Here is a 17,599-nt window from a genome sequence, read left to right on the forward strand (position 1 = left end):
CTACTACAAAGACACATGCACACGTATGTTTATTGCGGCACTATTCACAATAGCAAAGACTTGGAATCAACCCAAATGTCCATCAGTGACAGACTGGATTAAGAAAATGTGGCACATATACACCATGGAATACTATGCAGCCATAAAAAAGGATAAGTTTGCGTCCTTTGTAGGGACATGGATGCAGCTGGAAACCATCATTCTTAGCAAACTATCACAAGAAGAGAAAACCAAACACCGTATGTTCTCACTCATAGGTGGGAACTGAACAATGAGCTCACTTGGACTTGGGAAGGGGAACATCACACAATGGGGCCTATCATGGGGAGGGGGGAGGGGGGAGGGATTGCATTGGGGAGTTATACCTGATATAAATGATGAATTGATGGGTGCTGACGAGTTGATAGGTGCAGCACACCAACATGGCACATGTATACATATGTAACAAACCTGCACGTTATGCACATGTACCCTAGAACTTAAAGTATAATAATAAAAAAAAAATAAAATAAAAAAAAAAAAAAAAGAAAAGAAATGTGGCACATACACACCATGGAATACTATGCAGTCATAAGAAAGGATGAGTTCATGTCCTTTTCAGGGACATGGATAAAGCTGGAAACCATCATTCTCAGCAAACTAACACAAGAACAGAAAACCAAACACTGGATGTTCTCACTCATAAGTGGGAGTTGAACAATGAGAACACATGGATACATGGAGGGGAACATCACACACCAGGGCCTGTCAGGAGGTTGGGATGAGGACCTAGGGGAGGGATAGTATTAGGAGAAATACCTAATATAGATGACGGGTTGATGGGTGCAGCAAACCATCATGGCACGTGTATATCTATGTAACAAGCCTGCACATTCTGCACATGTATCCCAGAACTTAGAGTACAATAAAAAAAAAAAAAATTTAAAAACCTGACTCCATGAAGACTGCTATTGAGAAGGTGTTTTTGCAAGCTTAGAAAGAAAACACATTTGCTCTGGAGATCCAGAGGATCCCATTTTTCTGCAAAGCAAAAGGGTTGCCTTTGTGTCATTAGCACAACTATGAAAATACAAGCTGTGGAGGCAGTTCCAAGCCTGGTTCAGAGCCACACACAACAGCCTACTCATCAAGTGCCATGTTCACATTCCCAGGGAAAACAAACACAAGTGGTCTAAAAACACTCAGAGAAGGTGGCTTTGAGTAGTTTGTCCTAGAAAAACAAACACAGCTTGGTTTGCGAGAAAGATGGCAGACAATAAAACATGTTCACCCTTCCAGCGGTGTGCAGTAAGACTAAATATTTACTTTAAAACAATACTGGATTCAGTGCCTTTTATGAGGAACAAAACACTCTTCTGGAATAATATAAGGGATCTCACTCTGACTCTTCTAGAACAAAAAGCAGAGTTCTAAACGGTACAAGGTGAGGCTCCTGTGGCAGCACGAGCTCACTGGAGCGATTAACCCAAGTTCACTGGAAAGTAAGTTAACTACTATTTGTTGACTAGTAAAGGCAACAATTGGCATCTGTAACTCTTAAACTAGGAGAGTAGCTCAGAATCACTGTGGATTGACAGGGTTTGCTGTCAGACCACACATTTGGATTACACCCAGAAGACCCTGATTTGCTGGGTCTAGAGTTTGTTCTGGATCCAAATCTACATATCTGCTCATCCAGATGAAGAATCTGTCCGTGGAATAGAACCTACCTATAGAATACTGTTTTTCTGAATAGGACCTACGCCTCAGAATTAAGTTCTCACCTCAGTTTTTAAAGTTCTTTGGATAGCATTACTGGTGGTAGAAGAGGTAAAGAAAATAGAAGGTTACGAAACACATTGTTGTCTCGCATGTTCGGGTTTTTTCTTTAAAAAATCAAAGATTTCCAGAAAAGAAAGAGAGCTTGGGAGACTCCATATTAATGGGGGCAGGTACCAGTTACTGAGCTGATAACTAAGGTCAAGCACTATACTAGGTATGCCACATGCCACCTTTAAAGAGAAATGGTTCCCCTGAGTAAACTAAGGCTCAAGCTGGGAATACCATGGCAAAAATTCCAGGCGAATGACTAATGTGGGAGACTGACTCAGTTTCCAAGTTGAAGGAAGACAGCCTTTTGAAGTTGGTTTCCATTTTAATGGCATGCTGTGGTCAGGCAGGTTGCTTTCTGTCTGGCTTGAACACATTTATCAACGGGCTCAGACTGGGTGGTGAACTCCTGGGCAGCAAGCCTTGCCTCAGAAGCACCTTAATACCTTTTGATACCTCAGGCTCTGCCTTCTGAGCTTCAGTCTTCACCTGATCGCAGCTGTGCATCAGAGCTCCTATACAGACGGGGCTGATGGGGATGGCGGATGGAGCACCTCTGCCTCTACTCTGATCCTCTGTCTAAAGTGCAAACCAGCCCACCCACTGCTTACTTAAAACTCACTGAGAGGTCTCTACTAACTTCAGGAGGAAGCCCGGATGCTCACCCCAACAGCTCAGACACTGTGATCTGACCCTTGGCTTTCTTCAATGCCTTCCTCCTCCCTACTTGTGTCCCCTCTCTACCCTTACCTCTCCTCCACATTCAAGCCATAGACACTAATTACACCAACCTACTGAGAGTTTGAAATACACCAAGATCTTTCTCCTTAACCTTTGTGCAAATTATTCTCTTTGGTTAGAATGCTGTCATCCCTATGCATTCTCCCCTACATAGCATCCATTAGATGTCACGTCCTCCAGGAAGTCCTTCCTGTCCCCCTTTAAAAAAATTTTTTTTTTCTTATTTTCAATATCTGATGAGCTGTCCCCTTTTTCATCCCTCACCAAGAGTGAGCTAGGTGCTCCCCCTAGATATTCCCACTACCACCTCCTCCCTTTATCTAAACAGTTATCATGTTATAGCAAAATTGTTTGTTTTGTTTCTCTGCTGTCCCAGAGACTGAATGTTAAGATGTCAGTCACTGTGCTTGCTCTGCTGTTGAACCCATGGTGCCCGGGGCATAGCTGGCACTCAAACAGTTGTTGAGTGAATGCTGGTTGGCAGCATCTCCTAAACACATAATTGTGTGTATTACAATGACAGAGCAGCTACCTACATATTGGGAAGCCCTACATTTCTTTTCTTCCCGCTTCTTTCCTTTTTGCTTTTTTTCCCACCCTCAAAATCAAAATTTTCAGGAAGAGGAAGAGAAACTAACATTTTAATAAGCATGTCGTATATTGCAAGCATTGACCATGGGCCAATACTGAGAGGTAAATACTATCAACCTCATTACACCGATGAGGACATGCAGGCTGAGATTCAAGAACTTACCCAAAGTCACGGAGCCAGTAAGTGCCCAAACTGACATTCACACCCATGATGCTAAAGCCTGTGTCTTTTTCTTTATAATGTGCTACTTCTATTTGTTCAGCACAGGAGGACTTGAGGCTGTTCAGAAGGCAAGGATGGTGCTTCCTGTTCCGATGCTACTGCCCTATGTCTGTACTTACATTTGCTGTCAGCTGGGTGGTCAAAGCTGAAACTTTCTCCTGGGAGGCATCCAGTTCCCGCCGCAGTTTGCGAATCTGAAGATGGCAAGGGAGAGGGTTACATGCTTTGGGAGTCCATTTCCAAGATGAGCAGGGTCAAATGATTGACAATAGTTAAAGAGGAAGTCCAACCAGAAAGCTGTTCCTTACCTCTGACTGGCATTTTTCTTCTGGCTGTAAAGAAAACATAAAAGAAATTAGACCAGTTAAAGAACAAAGAATAGTGATGTCCAGCCCATCGGGAACACCATATTCAGATAGTTGCAGCCGTCTGGAAGATTTATTCGTCTATTTTCTGGTGTATTTCTCTGGAAAAACTGGTTCAATTAAATGGACCCATCAGAAAGGCCAAATACAAATAGCTTATGATTTTTAAAAATTAGGAAGAATGAGGACACCACTCCAAATTTTGGTTGTGAGGAGCCACCCTGCTCCCCAGGGGATGGTGATAGGTAAGGTGCTCAGGTGAAGATATGTGAGGAGAAGGCCATGAGTCAGATTTAGTAAATAAAAATACAGGAGGCCTAGTTAAATTTGCATAGCTTAAAAAAAAAAAAAGTCTAGGGCTGGGCACAGTAGCTCATACCTGATATCCCAGTACTTTGGGAGGCTGAGATTGGTGGATCACTTGAGGTCAGGAGTTGAAGACCAGCCTGGCCAACATGGTGAAACTCATCTCTACTAAAAACACACACAAAAAATTAGCCAGGTGTGATGGCATGCACCCGTAATCCCAGCTGCTCAGGAGGCTGAGGCAGGAGAATGGCTTGAACCCAGGAGGTGGAGATTGCAGTGAGCCGGGATCTCACTGCTGCACTCTGGCCTGGGCAATAGAGGCTCCCGTCTCAAAAAATAAAATAAAATAAAATATAAAATAAAATAAAGGGTAATATGTCCCATGCAATATTAGGGACATATTTATACTAAAAAAATTTAGTTGTTAATCTAAATTTCATATTGAGTGCTTAGTATTTTCTCTGGCAACTCTGGCAAATTTAGATAGAGGATCAGAGCAGAGGCAGAGGTGCTCCATCTGCCATCCCCATCAGCCCTGTCTGTATAGGAGCTCTGATGCACAGCTGTGATCAGGTGAAAGCTGAAGCTCAGAAGGCAGAGCCTGAGGTATCGGAAGGCACTAAGATGCTTCTGAGGCAAGGCTTGCTGTCCAGGAGCTCATCACCCAGTCTGAGCCCATTGATAAATGTGTTCAAGCCAGACAGAAAGCAACCTGCCTGACCACAGCATGCCATTAAAATGGAAACCAACTTCAAAAGGCTGTCTTCCTTCAACTAGAAAACTGAGTCAGTCTCCACATTAGTCATTCGCCTGGAGTTTTTGCCATGGTATTCCCAGCTTGAGCCTTAGTTTACTCTAGGGAGCAAGGAAGACTGCTCCTGGGTTAATTCTGCCCCATTTTCTGCCCTCCTCTCACTTCCCTAGGACACTGCAGTGGGAGCACCAGGGTAGAAAGACCTCAAAGTGAGGGGGGTTTGGGAGCCCCTATTAGCCAGCCCGGTAACTCCACAGGTTGTGAGGATAAATGTGGCCTTCATCTTCATGCTGTCCCATTTCAAGGACCCCAATTACCTGTGACTCCTGTGGAGTAAGGGTGAACTCTGTTGCCCCTCTTACTGGCTTCCCTCTTTGTCCCTTCCATGCTGGCTCTGTGTCTGTGGTGACACAGTTACCTGCTAGCTAGAAACTATAAGACCCTCTCTCCTCCCATAGGGGGAGCCCACATGAATTGGGGAACCCACTGCAGGAGGAACCTTTCTTTCCCTCTCCTCTAGTTCCCACAGGGGCTCATAAAGAGGATCCCTCCTCCTTCCTGGAAATGTTGAGTGTTCGACCTTCTCTCTACCCATTGCTCTAATTTCCCCAGGGAGGGAAGAGTGACTTGGGAACCAGGTAGGTGAGTGAACATCAGTAAGAACCCTATTTTGTCCTTGGGTCCTCCCTAAGTGTCCTAATCCAATTTTACTAGGGATAAGCCCATTATTTTTTTAAAATCAGCATCTGACCCTAATGTCAATGTCTCCATTAGTTCACAATACAATGTGGGTATGATTCATTAGAACTCGCAGAGCACATCCATCAGCTGGAATAGGTGGGCAGTTGCTTCCTGTCTGATCTGCCTTCACCCTGTGTTCCCCATTGTCCTCCCTCCTTATCCTGCCCACAAGCACCCTCCTCTACATTGGTTCCTAATAGCAGCAACCAATTTTTAAATACATGGAGCCAAGTCATTTAATCCTTGCAGAAACTCCATTAGGTAGGTTTGTTTGTATTCCTTCTGAGGTTCAGAGAGGTTAAGTGTCTTGTATAAAGTCACACTGAACAACTTCCTTATCTAAGAAATGCTTTCAGGAGAAGGTTGGAAGATGTCCTCAGAGCTCACTCTTCCCTCCCAGATAATATTCATTCATCTTTGTCTGTCCATCCATCCTCACTACCACCACCTATCAAATATTTACTGATTTCCTACTGTGTGCCAGGCACTGTTTTTAAGAACCTAAGATAAAGCTGTGAACATGACCAAGTCCCTGACCTTGTGTTGCCTGCATTCTGGTAATAACAGCTAGCATTTATTGAATGCTTATCATGTGCCAGAGACTGTTCCAAGCACTTTACATTCATTATTCATCTAATTCTTATAACAACTCTTTGAGGAGGTACTAATACTATTGCTTTCTGTTTTGTGTATGAGGAAACTGAGGCACAGGAAGGTTCAGTAATTTGCCCAGGGTCACAGCTGGTAAGTGGCAGAGTTGAGACCGGATCTAAAGTAGTCTGGCTCCAGAGCCTAGGCATATTCTCCTGCACTTTTACCATAGCTACATTCTCATGGGGACTTTCCAGAAAGAAGCCCCAAGTTCAATCCAAAGGGTACAAGTTAATGGTGAGAATGTCACCACTATCTAACATTTGGAAGGCTGGTGGAGGCCTGTTAGCAGGCTTAACCATCCACATAGGACCAGTCCTACTTTGAAACACTTCCATCGACAGGCCCTAATAGCCCTTCCCCATGCCTCTGCCACTGTCTGTCACTGTACCCACCTGTCTCTGGGGTTGGGCCCCCATTATCAACAGCAGCCTAGAAAAAGCATGTGCTTTGTATCTTGCCCCCGTTGCTGCAGTTCTGCATATCTGGTAACACTATGTGAAGCTGTTAGCCTCCATCCATCCAGCAGCTCTCCTGGGAACTCAAGTGTTCCCTACCAAACAAGAAAGCAAGTCTAAGGCCAGAGGTGGCCTTTGAGATTTTCTCTACTCTAAGAGCTAGCCATAACTTTTCCAAGGCAATCATTTAGCACTCTGTAATCTTTTCTTTCACTGATAATTAAAATTGCAGACAAATTTCATGCAGAATGAGCATTCTTGAATATTCATTACAGAGATTTCAAGGAAAGAACCTACTGTCATCCAGTAAGAGCCTTTAAAACTCTCAGCTATTAAGCAGGTTCCTTGGTCTGGGTCTGTGGCACCTTAACATCTCAAAGATCTCTTTTCAGACAACAAACAAGAATTTTATATATCACCTTAACATTTACAAAGGTGCCTGGAGCATGTATTTCAGAATTTCATTATCACCAAGAAGGTAATAATAGATAAGGGACCACACCTCAGTGCTGGGTGATAGTAGTCTCGCCAGACTTGCAGTTTTCCTTGAAATTAGTAGACTGCACCAGCATAAAAACATTCAACTGATAGGCTATATATTTTTTTAAGTCTGCAAAAGTAACTTATATTCTCAGAGAAGGTATATGTGAGGACAGTAAATGGAAGCCTTTGATTCCATGACTCATGGAATGTCAGAGATTGTAGGGGCCTCAGAAGATCACCTTGCTCAGTTTCCTAATGCCAAGGGCAAAACCGGGGAGACACTCTGAATAACTAGGTGATTTGCCCAAAGTCACATGGTGAGATGAACTCTGTGATTACACCTCGGGGCTCTTGTTATCCAGACAAAAAATGGAATTAAAAAGTATTATTATTAGGTCTTTGCTAATTTGTTGAATTTATATCAGCTCAGAAAAGACAATTTCAAATTTCATGAAAACACTATCTTCGTGTCCCCATACCCAGAACAACACCTACTGAAAGAGAGTCTTTTACTGTAAGGACTTCTAGTGGTTGGCATAAAGGGGCTGCCCCCAGGAACTGCATGTGACAGTTCCCTAGATCTGAAGACACACAGGTTGAGAAGCTTATGCTCTTTCCCTCCAAGGCTCGTTAATGCTGGCCAGTCTCCCATGTTTTACTTTTCTGAAAGGCCCACTCCCCTCAGTGTTGGCAAGAACCCCTGGGAATGCCACAGGGGAAACACGGGGCTGGGCACTGAACCATCCACTATTTACAGCTTCTCTGCACCAGTCCTGTGAAGCTAGAGTCCCGTGTCCCTCCGGTGCCTACAGCTTCCTTCTTCAGTAGCAGGCTCCTTTCTCTCCTAAATTATATCCTAGGTGTCAGTCTAGAGCCAGGCATATCTATGGTGCCAAAAAATACTGTTGAAGAAGTGAATTTAGGTTTAAAAGTACCAACCTTGGTACCCATATCCCACAGTTTCATTCTAGAAGAAAGGACATAGTTTATCTACTGGCTGACAGCTGAAAGACGATCTCTATGCTTTCTTAGTAGATCATGGCTTAAAAAACCTCTCTCCAAGGTTTTTCTGTATAAAGCCTTTAAAAGGAAAGCTAGGACTTGGTGATGAAATTTCAAACAAGACGACTAGCTGAGGAAAGAGGAATTTTAGATTTGCTGGGGTGAGGTGGTTAGGAAGAGTAGAAGCAAGAGTTTCTAGGTCCTTCAAAACAGACCATATCAGCAATCATTGAAGTTTATTTGCTTACTACAAGCCTAAGAAAGAACAGTTAGGCCCTGGTATCTTTAACTTGATTCTGGGGTGGCCTCTTACTTTCCAGGAGCTATACACAGTGTATCCTGCTATATAGACCAGAAACCGGGCATTATCAAAACCTAAATTATTAAACCATTTGTTTCCATGGGATTAAAGGCTAAAGAATTTCCAATTCACAACTAACAAAGAGATTTTTTTTTTTCCTGTAGACATTCCCAAATTACTATTTTTAAAGTAAATACCATACAGCTATGGCCATGTGTGGTGGCTCACACCTGTAATCCTAACACTCTGGGAGGCTGAGATGGGTGGATCACTTGAGGTCAGAAGTTCGAGACCAGCCTGGCCGACATGGTGAAATCCTGTCTCTACTAAAAATGTAAAAAAATTAGCCAGGTGTGGTGGTGCATGCCTGTAATTCCGGCTACTCAGGAGGCTGTTTGAACCCAGGAGGCAGAGGTTGCAGTGAGCCAAGATTGTGCCACTGTACTCCAGCCTGGGTGACAGAGCGAGAGTCTGTCTAAAATAAAATAAAATAAATAGCGTACAGCTATAAAAAGTAAGTACTACTGAACAAATCCAGGAGGACTGAAGATCCAAATGTATTTGATTACATTTGGTTTTCATTCAGTAAACCTCTCGCATGGATGACTTCTAGCATTTAGGAGTGCTTGCTCTGAGCTGTGTGTACAATATTCATTGTTTTAGATTTATTTTCCCATTTCTTTCAAACCTACCTTAAAAATACCTACTATGTGCTAGGTACTATTCTAGGCACTAGGAATAAAAACAAAAATGTCCTTGTCTAGAAAGAGTTTATATTGTAGTGAAATGTAATCTTCATAACATTTAATCCTCATTACACCTCTATAAGGTAGGGACTGCTATTATTTCTACTTTATGGATAAAGAAACTGAGGCTGGTCAGGCACCGTGGCTCACTCCTATAATCCCGGCACTTTGGGGGGCCAGGGTGGGTGGATCACAGGTCAGGAGGTTGAGACCAGCCTGGCCAATATGGTGAAACTCTGTCTCTACTAAAAATACAAAAATTAGCTGGGCATAGTGGCACGTGCCTGTAGTCCCAGCTACTCAGGAAGCTGAGGCAGGAGAATCACTTGAACCCAGGAGGTGGAGGTTGCTGTGAGCTGAGATGACACCACTGCACTCCAGCCTGGGCAAAGACTCTGTCTCAAAAACAAAAACAAACAAACAAAAAAAAAAAAAAACAAGAAAGAAAGAAAGAAAGAAAGAAAGAAAGAAAGAAAGAAAGAAAGAAAGAAAGAAAAGAAAGAAACTGAGGCAGACAAAGGGTTAATAAATTGCTCAAGGCCTTTCTTTTCCAAGTCGGTCAGCAGGTGGCCAAGGCTTCTCACACATTCTAAATAGTTATCACCTAAAGCACAATGCCACTTTAACAAGGCAGCCAGTTCTGGATTTTGAGGTTGGTATAATATAATTAATAGCTGTCTGTGAATTTTAAATCTTGTTCCCTAATTAATTGATCCCCTTATAATGGAAATGCTTTCCGTAGGATAAATGCATATATTTTATTCTTGACACATTTGATAAAGGAACCCCAGCCTCATGATCTCATGATCACAGCCACACAGCATTGATTTATACTCACTGTAGAATAAACTGACGATGTGCTGGAAACCAAGGAGAGTGAGGATCCATGAACTATTAAAAGAAAAAAAAAAAAAAAGGGTGAATTGATAGATGGCTGTTGTGGTACCAAAAAGGGGACAGAGGAGGAAAAAATCAGTAATACAGGACACTCCAGGCTTGGAATGACTTAATCTCATCTTGACCCAACCTTTCCTGGTTTGGTGACAGGTTAGTGACAAATAAGTAAGAGTTTGCTAAGGATGTCACTTTTACCGCATTTTTTCCTTCAACCTTCTGAATACTTTTTCTCTTGACTGTCAAAATAATATATGATTACTGAACAAAAATTTTCAAGTACAGAGAAGTGTTAAGAAGCATATTCACTGCCACAATCTGCAGTGACTCACAATTGCATTGCCCGGAGGCAACCTGCTACCGTTCCAGCATATTTTGCTTCACTCTTTTTTCTAATGTATTCCTTTAGGGTTAAGACTGTGTTCCGTATACTTTTTTTTTAACCTGTTGGCATCTGTCAGTTGTATATGCAAAAAAATCAGCTGATGATTTTGAACCCAAGAGGCTGTTGGCCACAGTAAGTTCATTCTAGATGACCATATATAGCAGAATATTTGTTTAGAAAACATATTCATCGAAATATAGATTATTTGATTTCTACCATGTCTACAAAGTGACAAGTAAGTGGTGTCTTCTTTTCTGTTTCAAACTGGTACTTTTGATTAGAACCAACTTGTATGTCCTTAGCACCCTTCCTGCCCCCAGCCAGTGGAGGCATCTTATTATTTGTTCTAATTTTACAGCATAGTCTTTTCTAGGACTTGGGTATTCTAACTGCCTTCTTTTGTGGGAAGCAGGTTCTTTATTTTCTTGGTAACTTCTGAACAACTTGTTTGAAAAAAAGAAATATTCCTATGTTAAGGCATCATAGGACTTTTAACTGGGCACAGCTTTCCTGGCCATGGGTGGAATGGCTCTACTCCCACACCGAGTTATGACCTGTAGTCTAAAGTGGGAGGCACGGGGGTAACTTCCACGTCTACTAAATGGCATTCATCTACCACCCACGAAGTGAACTCACCTTGGATTAGCAGTCAGCAGAAGCTACATGCCAACAAGATAGCTGATAAGTAGCTCAGCCTAACACTCAGGCTCCTCTCTGTCATCTTTCCAGTAAATCTTCCCTGACATCTCCTTCTTCCCTTATATGTTCTTGTCACACTGAGAATCCTACACTGCTCTCCCAAGCTTGCCCTAGACAGTACTTTCCTGCCTCAGAGTCTCTGCCCATGCAGTTCTCTTCATTTAGGCTGCATCTAAATACTGTCTATCCCAAACAGATCTGCTCAAATGACATCTTCTCTATAGGACCTTTCCTCATTCCCCTGACTGCCACCTGGGTGGGCTTCCTCCTCCCTCTGAGCCCACGTAACTCTTGGCTTGCTATTCCAGCTCTCTTCTCTCTTAGCAGCTCCCTAATGCTCTAAGCTGTTCCTCTATCATCACATACATCCACCCTCCTTAGCAATGCCCTGCATTCTAGATCTTTTCCTCCATGTTTTCTTCATCCATGACTAACCTGACTCATGCCCATAACAAATCAGGTTAAGGTGTTAATGGCCAATAATGGCTTTCAGTGTTAATATGCCCACACATTAACACAGGCCTTTAATGTCCCAACTTAGTGGCCTAATGTTCCACTGAGGTAAGTTAATTCAGCTTATGATACAGACAGTAGGGGAGGAATTATGTTGGAGGTCAAGCTGGGGGAAGAGATGTGGGTAACACACAGCTATGTACACCTGCATGACTGGCGTGCCAGAGACCAGCACAGGGCTGCTATATGGCCTCTGGCTGCTGGAAAATGGAAGTTTTTTCATTTCTATTTCTACATCTCACACATATAAACTTACTGACACAGTTTTAGCAACAACTCAGTGCAAGCATGGGGCCACAGGCAGAGAAGATCACATCTGGCAGGCTTAAGGTAGAGGTAATTATTTTTCTCAATAATTAACTCCTCTCACTTTGTAATTAGCAACAGCAAGGCTGCGTTCCAAAGAGACAGATCTCTTGATTTTCAGAGTCAACCCAAAACTGAATGTGGCTTACCTGTACCATTGCAGTTGGGCCTCCCTCAAGGGACTTGAGCTAAGTCAGAGCCTGGGTTATGTAATGTGGTTATTTTTGGACAACAAAATGTCTATGGGAGTTACAGAGGCTAAACAGCTAAAGCAGCCTATGTAGTTTTCCTCCCTATAGCTACACCTCCACATTTTTTCAGCTACAAGGAACCACAGAGAATATCTAGGCCATTTCTGCCATTGAGAAATCTGAAACTCGGAGAGGTTAAATGACTTGCTTAAGGTCACACAGCAATTCAAGAACAGGATCTGCTGATAGAATTCAGGAGATCGCTCTGCCTTCGAGTGATCTGTTGTGCTGGTTTCTGATTTTCTTTTCCGTTCATTCGTTTTTTTCAAAAGAGCCTTTCGGTGTCTTTTAGAACGGTGTCCTAGTCCCTTCATGCAATCTACACATGGGCACAAGCTAGGAATGTTTGAGAAGAAAGATGCTTTAGTAAGAGTGAAAACACTAGATAGAATGAAACAACTAGACATTATTTCAGCCAATAAAGCAATCAAGTGCCTCTGACTCTCACAGAGAATCTGCAGGTAGCAATCCCAGACTAGGCAGGACTTTTCCACCTTTAATCAACATCAGAGTACATTAAATCTCAGAATGGTTAAGTGACGTGGCCAGACACACAGCTAGTCAGAAGCAGAAAGAGAATGTGGATCTAGGCATCATGATCTATTTCTCATTCCACAATTGGGTACTGTGGAAAGAGTCAGAAGAATGAAATGCAGTTCTGATGGCCAATGGACTGCCCTGAAAGATCAGAGCTCGCCTCGCACAGGTTTTTTTTGTTTTTTGTTTTAAAAAAAAAAAAAAAAAAAAAAACAGCTGAGTCAAATATCAAGGTAAGACTGAGTGGAAAGAAAGGGGGACTGGAATCAAGAGGCTTAAGACATCATTGTGGCTGCATAAAGCCTTCAAGTCACTTCTGCCTCAATTTGGCCATTAAAAAAAATGAGGATGATAATGGCCCTTGGAGAGAAGGCTATAATGTGACAATTATAACAATAGCTACCATTGAGTGAGCACTTACAATACTCCCCTTTCAAAGTTATTTGTTAAATGCTTTCCAAGATTTATCTCACTTAATCTTCACTTCAATTTTCCAAAGCATGTACAATTATTTTTCACGTTTCATTGAATAGGAAACAGGCTGAGCAGGTCAAGTCCTTTCTCAGAGTCATATTGCTAACAGTAGAGGTGCCAGGATTTGAACCACTTCTGCAATTAAGGGGCTAGAAACACAAGTAAGCTGCAATATAAGCTTTCTTGGTTAATAAGCTTCTCTGCTCCTGGGGATTCCATATAAACTGATAGAGGAGGGTTTCTGTGTTTTTCATTGCATTAGCTCTTAGTGATGACTGGTGAAGTCATGGGATTTTTTTTTTTTTCTCTAGAATCCGTTTTAAAAATGCCTCAAGCATCCCCTTAAATGTATGCTATTAAAGTTGACTTTAAGATCGCATAATGCATCTGATAGAAAGCAATTTACCTGAAACACCTTTGAAAGGCTGCATCTGGGCCATGTGTGTACCTAATCTACATATTTATAATTCCTAAAACTCCCTCAAAGTGGAAAGTGCTAATTAAATTGCACAAAAACCTCACATAAATACTTGTGCTACTTCTTCCTAAATTTCTATTCTGCTTTATGGCGTATAATACACCTAACTGACTATTACAAGAAGTTCTGTTTGGTCCAAACATGAAATGTCAATTTTCTTCCAACTGCTCCTGCACTACTGGGAGTTAATAAATTCAAAAGAAAAAGGAATTTCATCGAAAGGAAGTAAAAACCTAATTACACAAGCCCCATTTTGTTTTTGAATGTAATATCCTTAGAAGAAATAAAATCAATCTGATGCCCTATCTTCCAAAAGATGATAATGTTACATATTCACAGTGTATTGACAGCAGACTCTATCCATTCCCCTAAAATTTGACTTTTACCTCTGTGCTTCAGTTCCATGTCACCATGAATCGTTAGGTTTACAAAAGTCTAGACACTGCTTGTGGGCAAGCACTTTTTATCAATGTCATTTTGACATTCCAGATATTCCACAGTTGTGCTGTCCACCAGCTTGATTCCAGATGGAATAAATAAAAGCTATCTGATGATGATACTGTAATGGTCCTGGACCTTTATGAGGCGAAGTTTCAGTACCGGACGTGGTTCACTCAGGAACGCACATGGTAGAGAAGAGAAATACAGTGCGGGACGAACTCCATATGCAAATCCTTCCCGGGGAGGTTGGGGAATGCTCCGTGGCGATGCTTGGCCGGTACACTGACTAGAAGGAAGTTCGAGACAAACTGCCTCTTCCTTTACCTTAGGATCACAATATATTCTCTACTATCACTGTTCTAAGCAGTTATAGCATTAATTTGTAGCACTTAAATCTCACAAATGCCCCTCAGTGACTCAGGCTTCTCCCCTCCTTAATCCTTCGTACCAGCAGCTTCCCATATATGGATTTACAGACTTGCGCCTGTTCACCGAATGTCATGGTATGCAAATGATACATAAATTAGGGTGGAAAGTATTAAGTTACCAAGAAAATAAACCAGGTGGCAATTGATCTGTAAATTACATTCTTTAAAACTTCTGTTAAAAATAACATTAAGCAAAAACAGAATCCTGTGCCTTGTGTTTCTCTCCCTTTTGACTTGAAACTTCCTAAACAATTACAGGTTTGTTTGTTCTTTCATGCTGGGAGGATGCTAGCCCTTTTCCCCTACTCCTACGGGGACTGGGAAGCACCTATAACTTACTCTCTGCATTCTGTTTTGTCAGTGGCAACAAAGGGACAACTAGATGTATAGTCCTCAGACTAGGCTCTGTTTGCTCCAAGATTCCCCATTCTCTGGCTGGGGACTTTGAGCTGCCAGGAAGTCAATGCTGAAGCTGTGTTTTTACAGCTATGTTATTATAGCTTTATGGCTGTGTTATTACAGGCCATGACATGTAATAACATTATCGTGTTAACATTTATATGTATTATCTCATTTAATTCTCATAATTCCATGAGCTGAATACTATTATTACTCACTCCTATTTTATCCGTGAAAAAACAGAGGCATAGAGAGGTGAAGCAACTTGTTCAAAATCGTATCCCTAAAAAGCAGTGGAGCTGGAATTTAAACTCTGCTAGTCTGACTCCTATTCTTAATCCTTGGTTGATGAGCATTGCTGCCAATGTCCTATCAGCCCCATCTTCATGGGGTGGGGGTGATATCCTCCATAGAATTTTGACTGCTTACTCCCCTAACTCATACCTTGGGTGACGGAATACAGGAAGAGAGAAATGAAATGAGCTGTGAAAACGGCTGACAAAGTTGTCCACAGAACTTTTCTCCCATGATTCTGATGAAAATGAACCAAACATAAAAATCCAACCTCAAATATTCACAGTTAGCAACCAAAGAAAGAAAAGGGCATAACTGAAAACAATACACGTAAAAACCCAGTGCTTGAGAAAAGGGATGAAAAATTCTGGAGCAGAGCAGAGAGACATGGCCGCCCGGCCCCCAGAACTACATGGGTGTGTCAACACAGGGAAATGAACTCTCCAGTAGTTCTCTCTGCCAAGATGGTGAGCCGGTAGCTGAGCCTCAAGGTGGAGGCGCATGCCAAGAAGCTGTGGCCCAAGTCCAGGAGGGAGAAGCCTAAAGTGGAACTCAGTCAGCTCTATGGTTCACCAGTGATTTTTAAGCAGCCTCTTCCTTAAAGGCCTGGAAGGTTAATTAAGGGTCAGGCCAGACCTTACTCTTCAGAGATCCCCATCCCTGACCGCCAGAGTAGGTGGGAGAGGTGGGAGCACTTATAGGTGGGAGCTCAGGTTAATGAAGTGAACTTAGCACAGAGGACCCTTAACTACAGTGAGTAACCTGGGAGATGGTAAGTTTCCTTCCTTACCTTCTTCAAACCCATCCCGGAATGAGCCTGAACGGCTCATGGTTCTGCTCTTCTCATCCAGGGACATGGAGCTATTCCGGAAGCGGCTGTCAGTGTATGGATCATACTGCCCATCCGCATTGGAGAGGCTGTGGGTCCTCAGCATGGTCGGGTTGGACAAGCTCATCTGGGTGACAGTGGTGGGACTCGCTGGAATAAAAGGAATAGACTGAAAAGGTTAGACATTCATATCGCTGTTAAAATCCTAGTTGGGGACAAAGAGAAGACTGCTTATTGTTAGCCATATGTGTTCCTGCCAACTCTTCTTCCGTCTGTTTTCTAAAAGGTAGTCCCATCAGTATTTGAGTTACACACTGGGAGCTAAAAATAAGAGTGGAAAGGCAGGTCAGCTCCAAAGCAAGGCTCTGGGCCTCAGCTTTCCAACTTGGCACGTTCAGACAGGCCAGTGTCACCTTCCAGGCATGAGCTAATTACTCCTCAGGCTCATCTGGAATGATTTTCTCTAAAGCCAAAAGCCCAAAATAGTCTAACCAGGCTTTTGATCAGATGGGAAGCATTTGTGCATGACAAGAATCTCTTGCCTCAAAGAGTTATGGCTGGGAAAGAACAGTATGAACACAGGTCCCATTGCCTCAGATGGTGGACATTTAATAATGGTGTATAAAGAGTTTTAATGCAAGGAAGGCACATTTGTCTCAGCTAAAACTAGCTTTCTTATGAAAATCCTGTCCATTTGAGCCATGTGCAATATTTTCAGAGGTACTCATTTAGTCAATCAGAAATGAAGAGTTAAACCTCACTTGACTACAAGCCTTCTCTATCCTTAAAGACTCTGAATTTGTTATTCACTATATTCAGAAAAGGCTGCCTCTCTAAAGAGTGGGAAGAGATTAGAAAAGATTTCTCACCCGCTATCAGTCCTTCAAGGCTCAGCTCCTACCCTGCCACCTTCACATAACCTCTGCCTGTAACTCCAGCCAGCACTAATCTTTCCTTTTTCTAAATGTGTCTAATACTTGCTATCTAATTATATTCAGCTTTTACAGAGTTTCATGTAAAGCTTTGGATTGTTCTCTTTTACCCTATTATACAGGTGTGCACTGATGTGTTTGTCTTCCTGAAAAAGAATTCCATTGACATGTCAGCAGGGACTGTGACATAAATTCTTTTTCTTTCCCCACTGTGCCAGTCAAAGCATTATGTCAGAAGTAAGCATTGTTAAGAATACCTATTCAATCAAAACTTAACTTTTATTTCCAACTTAATAAAGTAATGAGGATGACCTAACATGGGATATGCAATAAAATCTATTTCTTCAGAGGTCTTAGAAAGAGAATGCATTCTTTTTAAGAATGTGATAATTGGCCGGGCGTGGTGGCTCACACCTGTAATCCCAGCACTTTGGGAGCCCAAGGAGGGCAGATCACAAGGTCAGGAGATCGAGACCACGGTGAAACCCCGTCTCTACTAAAAATACAAAAAATTAGCCAAGTGTGGTGGCAGGCGCCTGTAGTCCCAGCTACTCAGGAGGCTGAG

The 17,599-nt window shown here is 42.3% G+C and overlaps 1 protein-coding gene across 5 annotated transcripts in view; it reads right to left on the reverse strand.

Annotated features, from left to right (window-relative positions):
- Nucleotides 1-17,599, reverse strand: part of NAV2 (neuron navigator 2) — a 771,558-nt gene that overhangs the window by 55,097 nt on the left and 698,862 nt on the right. For 4 of the 5 annotated variants that reach the window (XM_023191516.1, XM_023191514.2, XM_023191515.2 and 1 more), the window contains 4 exons: nt 16,064-16,252; nt 10,013-10,065; nt 3,673-3,696; nt 3,484-3,558 (listed from right to left, as the gene is read on the reverse strand). In XM_023191516.1, coding sequence (XP_023047284.1) covers nt 3,484-3,558; nt 3,673-3,696; nt 10,013-10,065; nt 16,064-16,252 — 341 coding nt within the window. Of the gene's footprint in view, nt 1-3,483; nt 3,559-3,672; nt 3,697-10,012; nt 10,066-13,681; nt 13,687-15,417; nt 15,512-16,063; nt 16,253-17,599 lie in introns of all 5 variants that reach the window. The other variant, XM_023191513.1, reaches the window with a different exon arrangement.

This window comes from Piliocolobus tephrosceles, chromosome 13 (assembly GCF_002776525.5).
Source record: "Piliocolobus tephrosceles isolate RC106 chromosome 13, ASM277652v3, whole genome shotgun sequence".
In the NCBI taxonomy this organism is placed as follows: Eukaryota; Metazoa; Chordata; class Mammalia; order Primates; family Cercopithecidae; genus Piliocolobus; species Piliocolobus tephrosceles.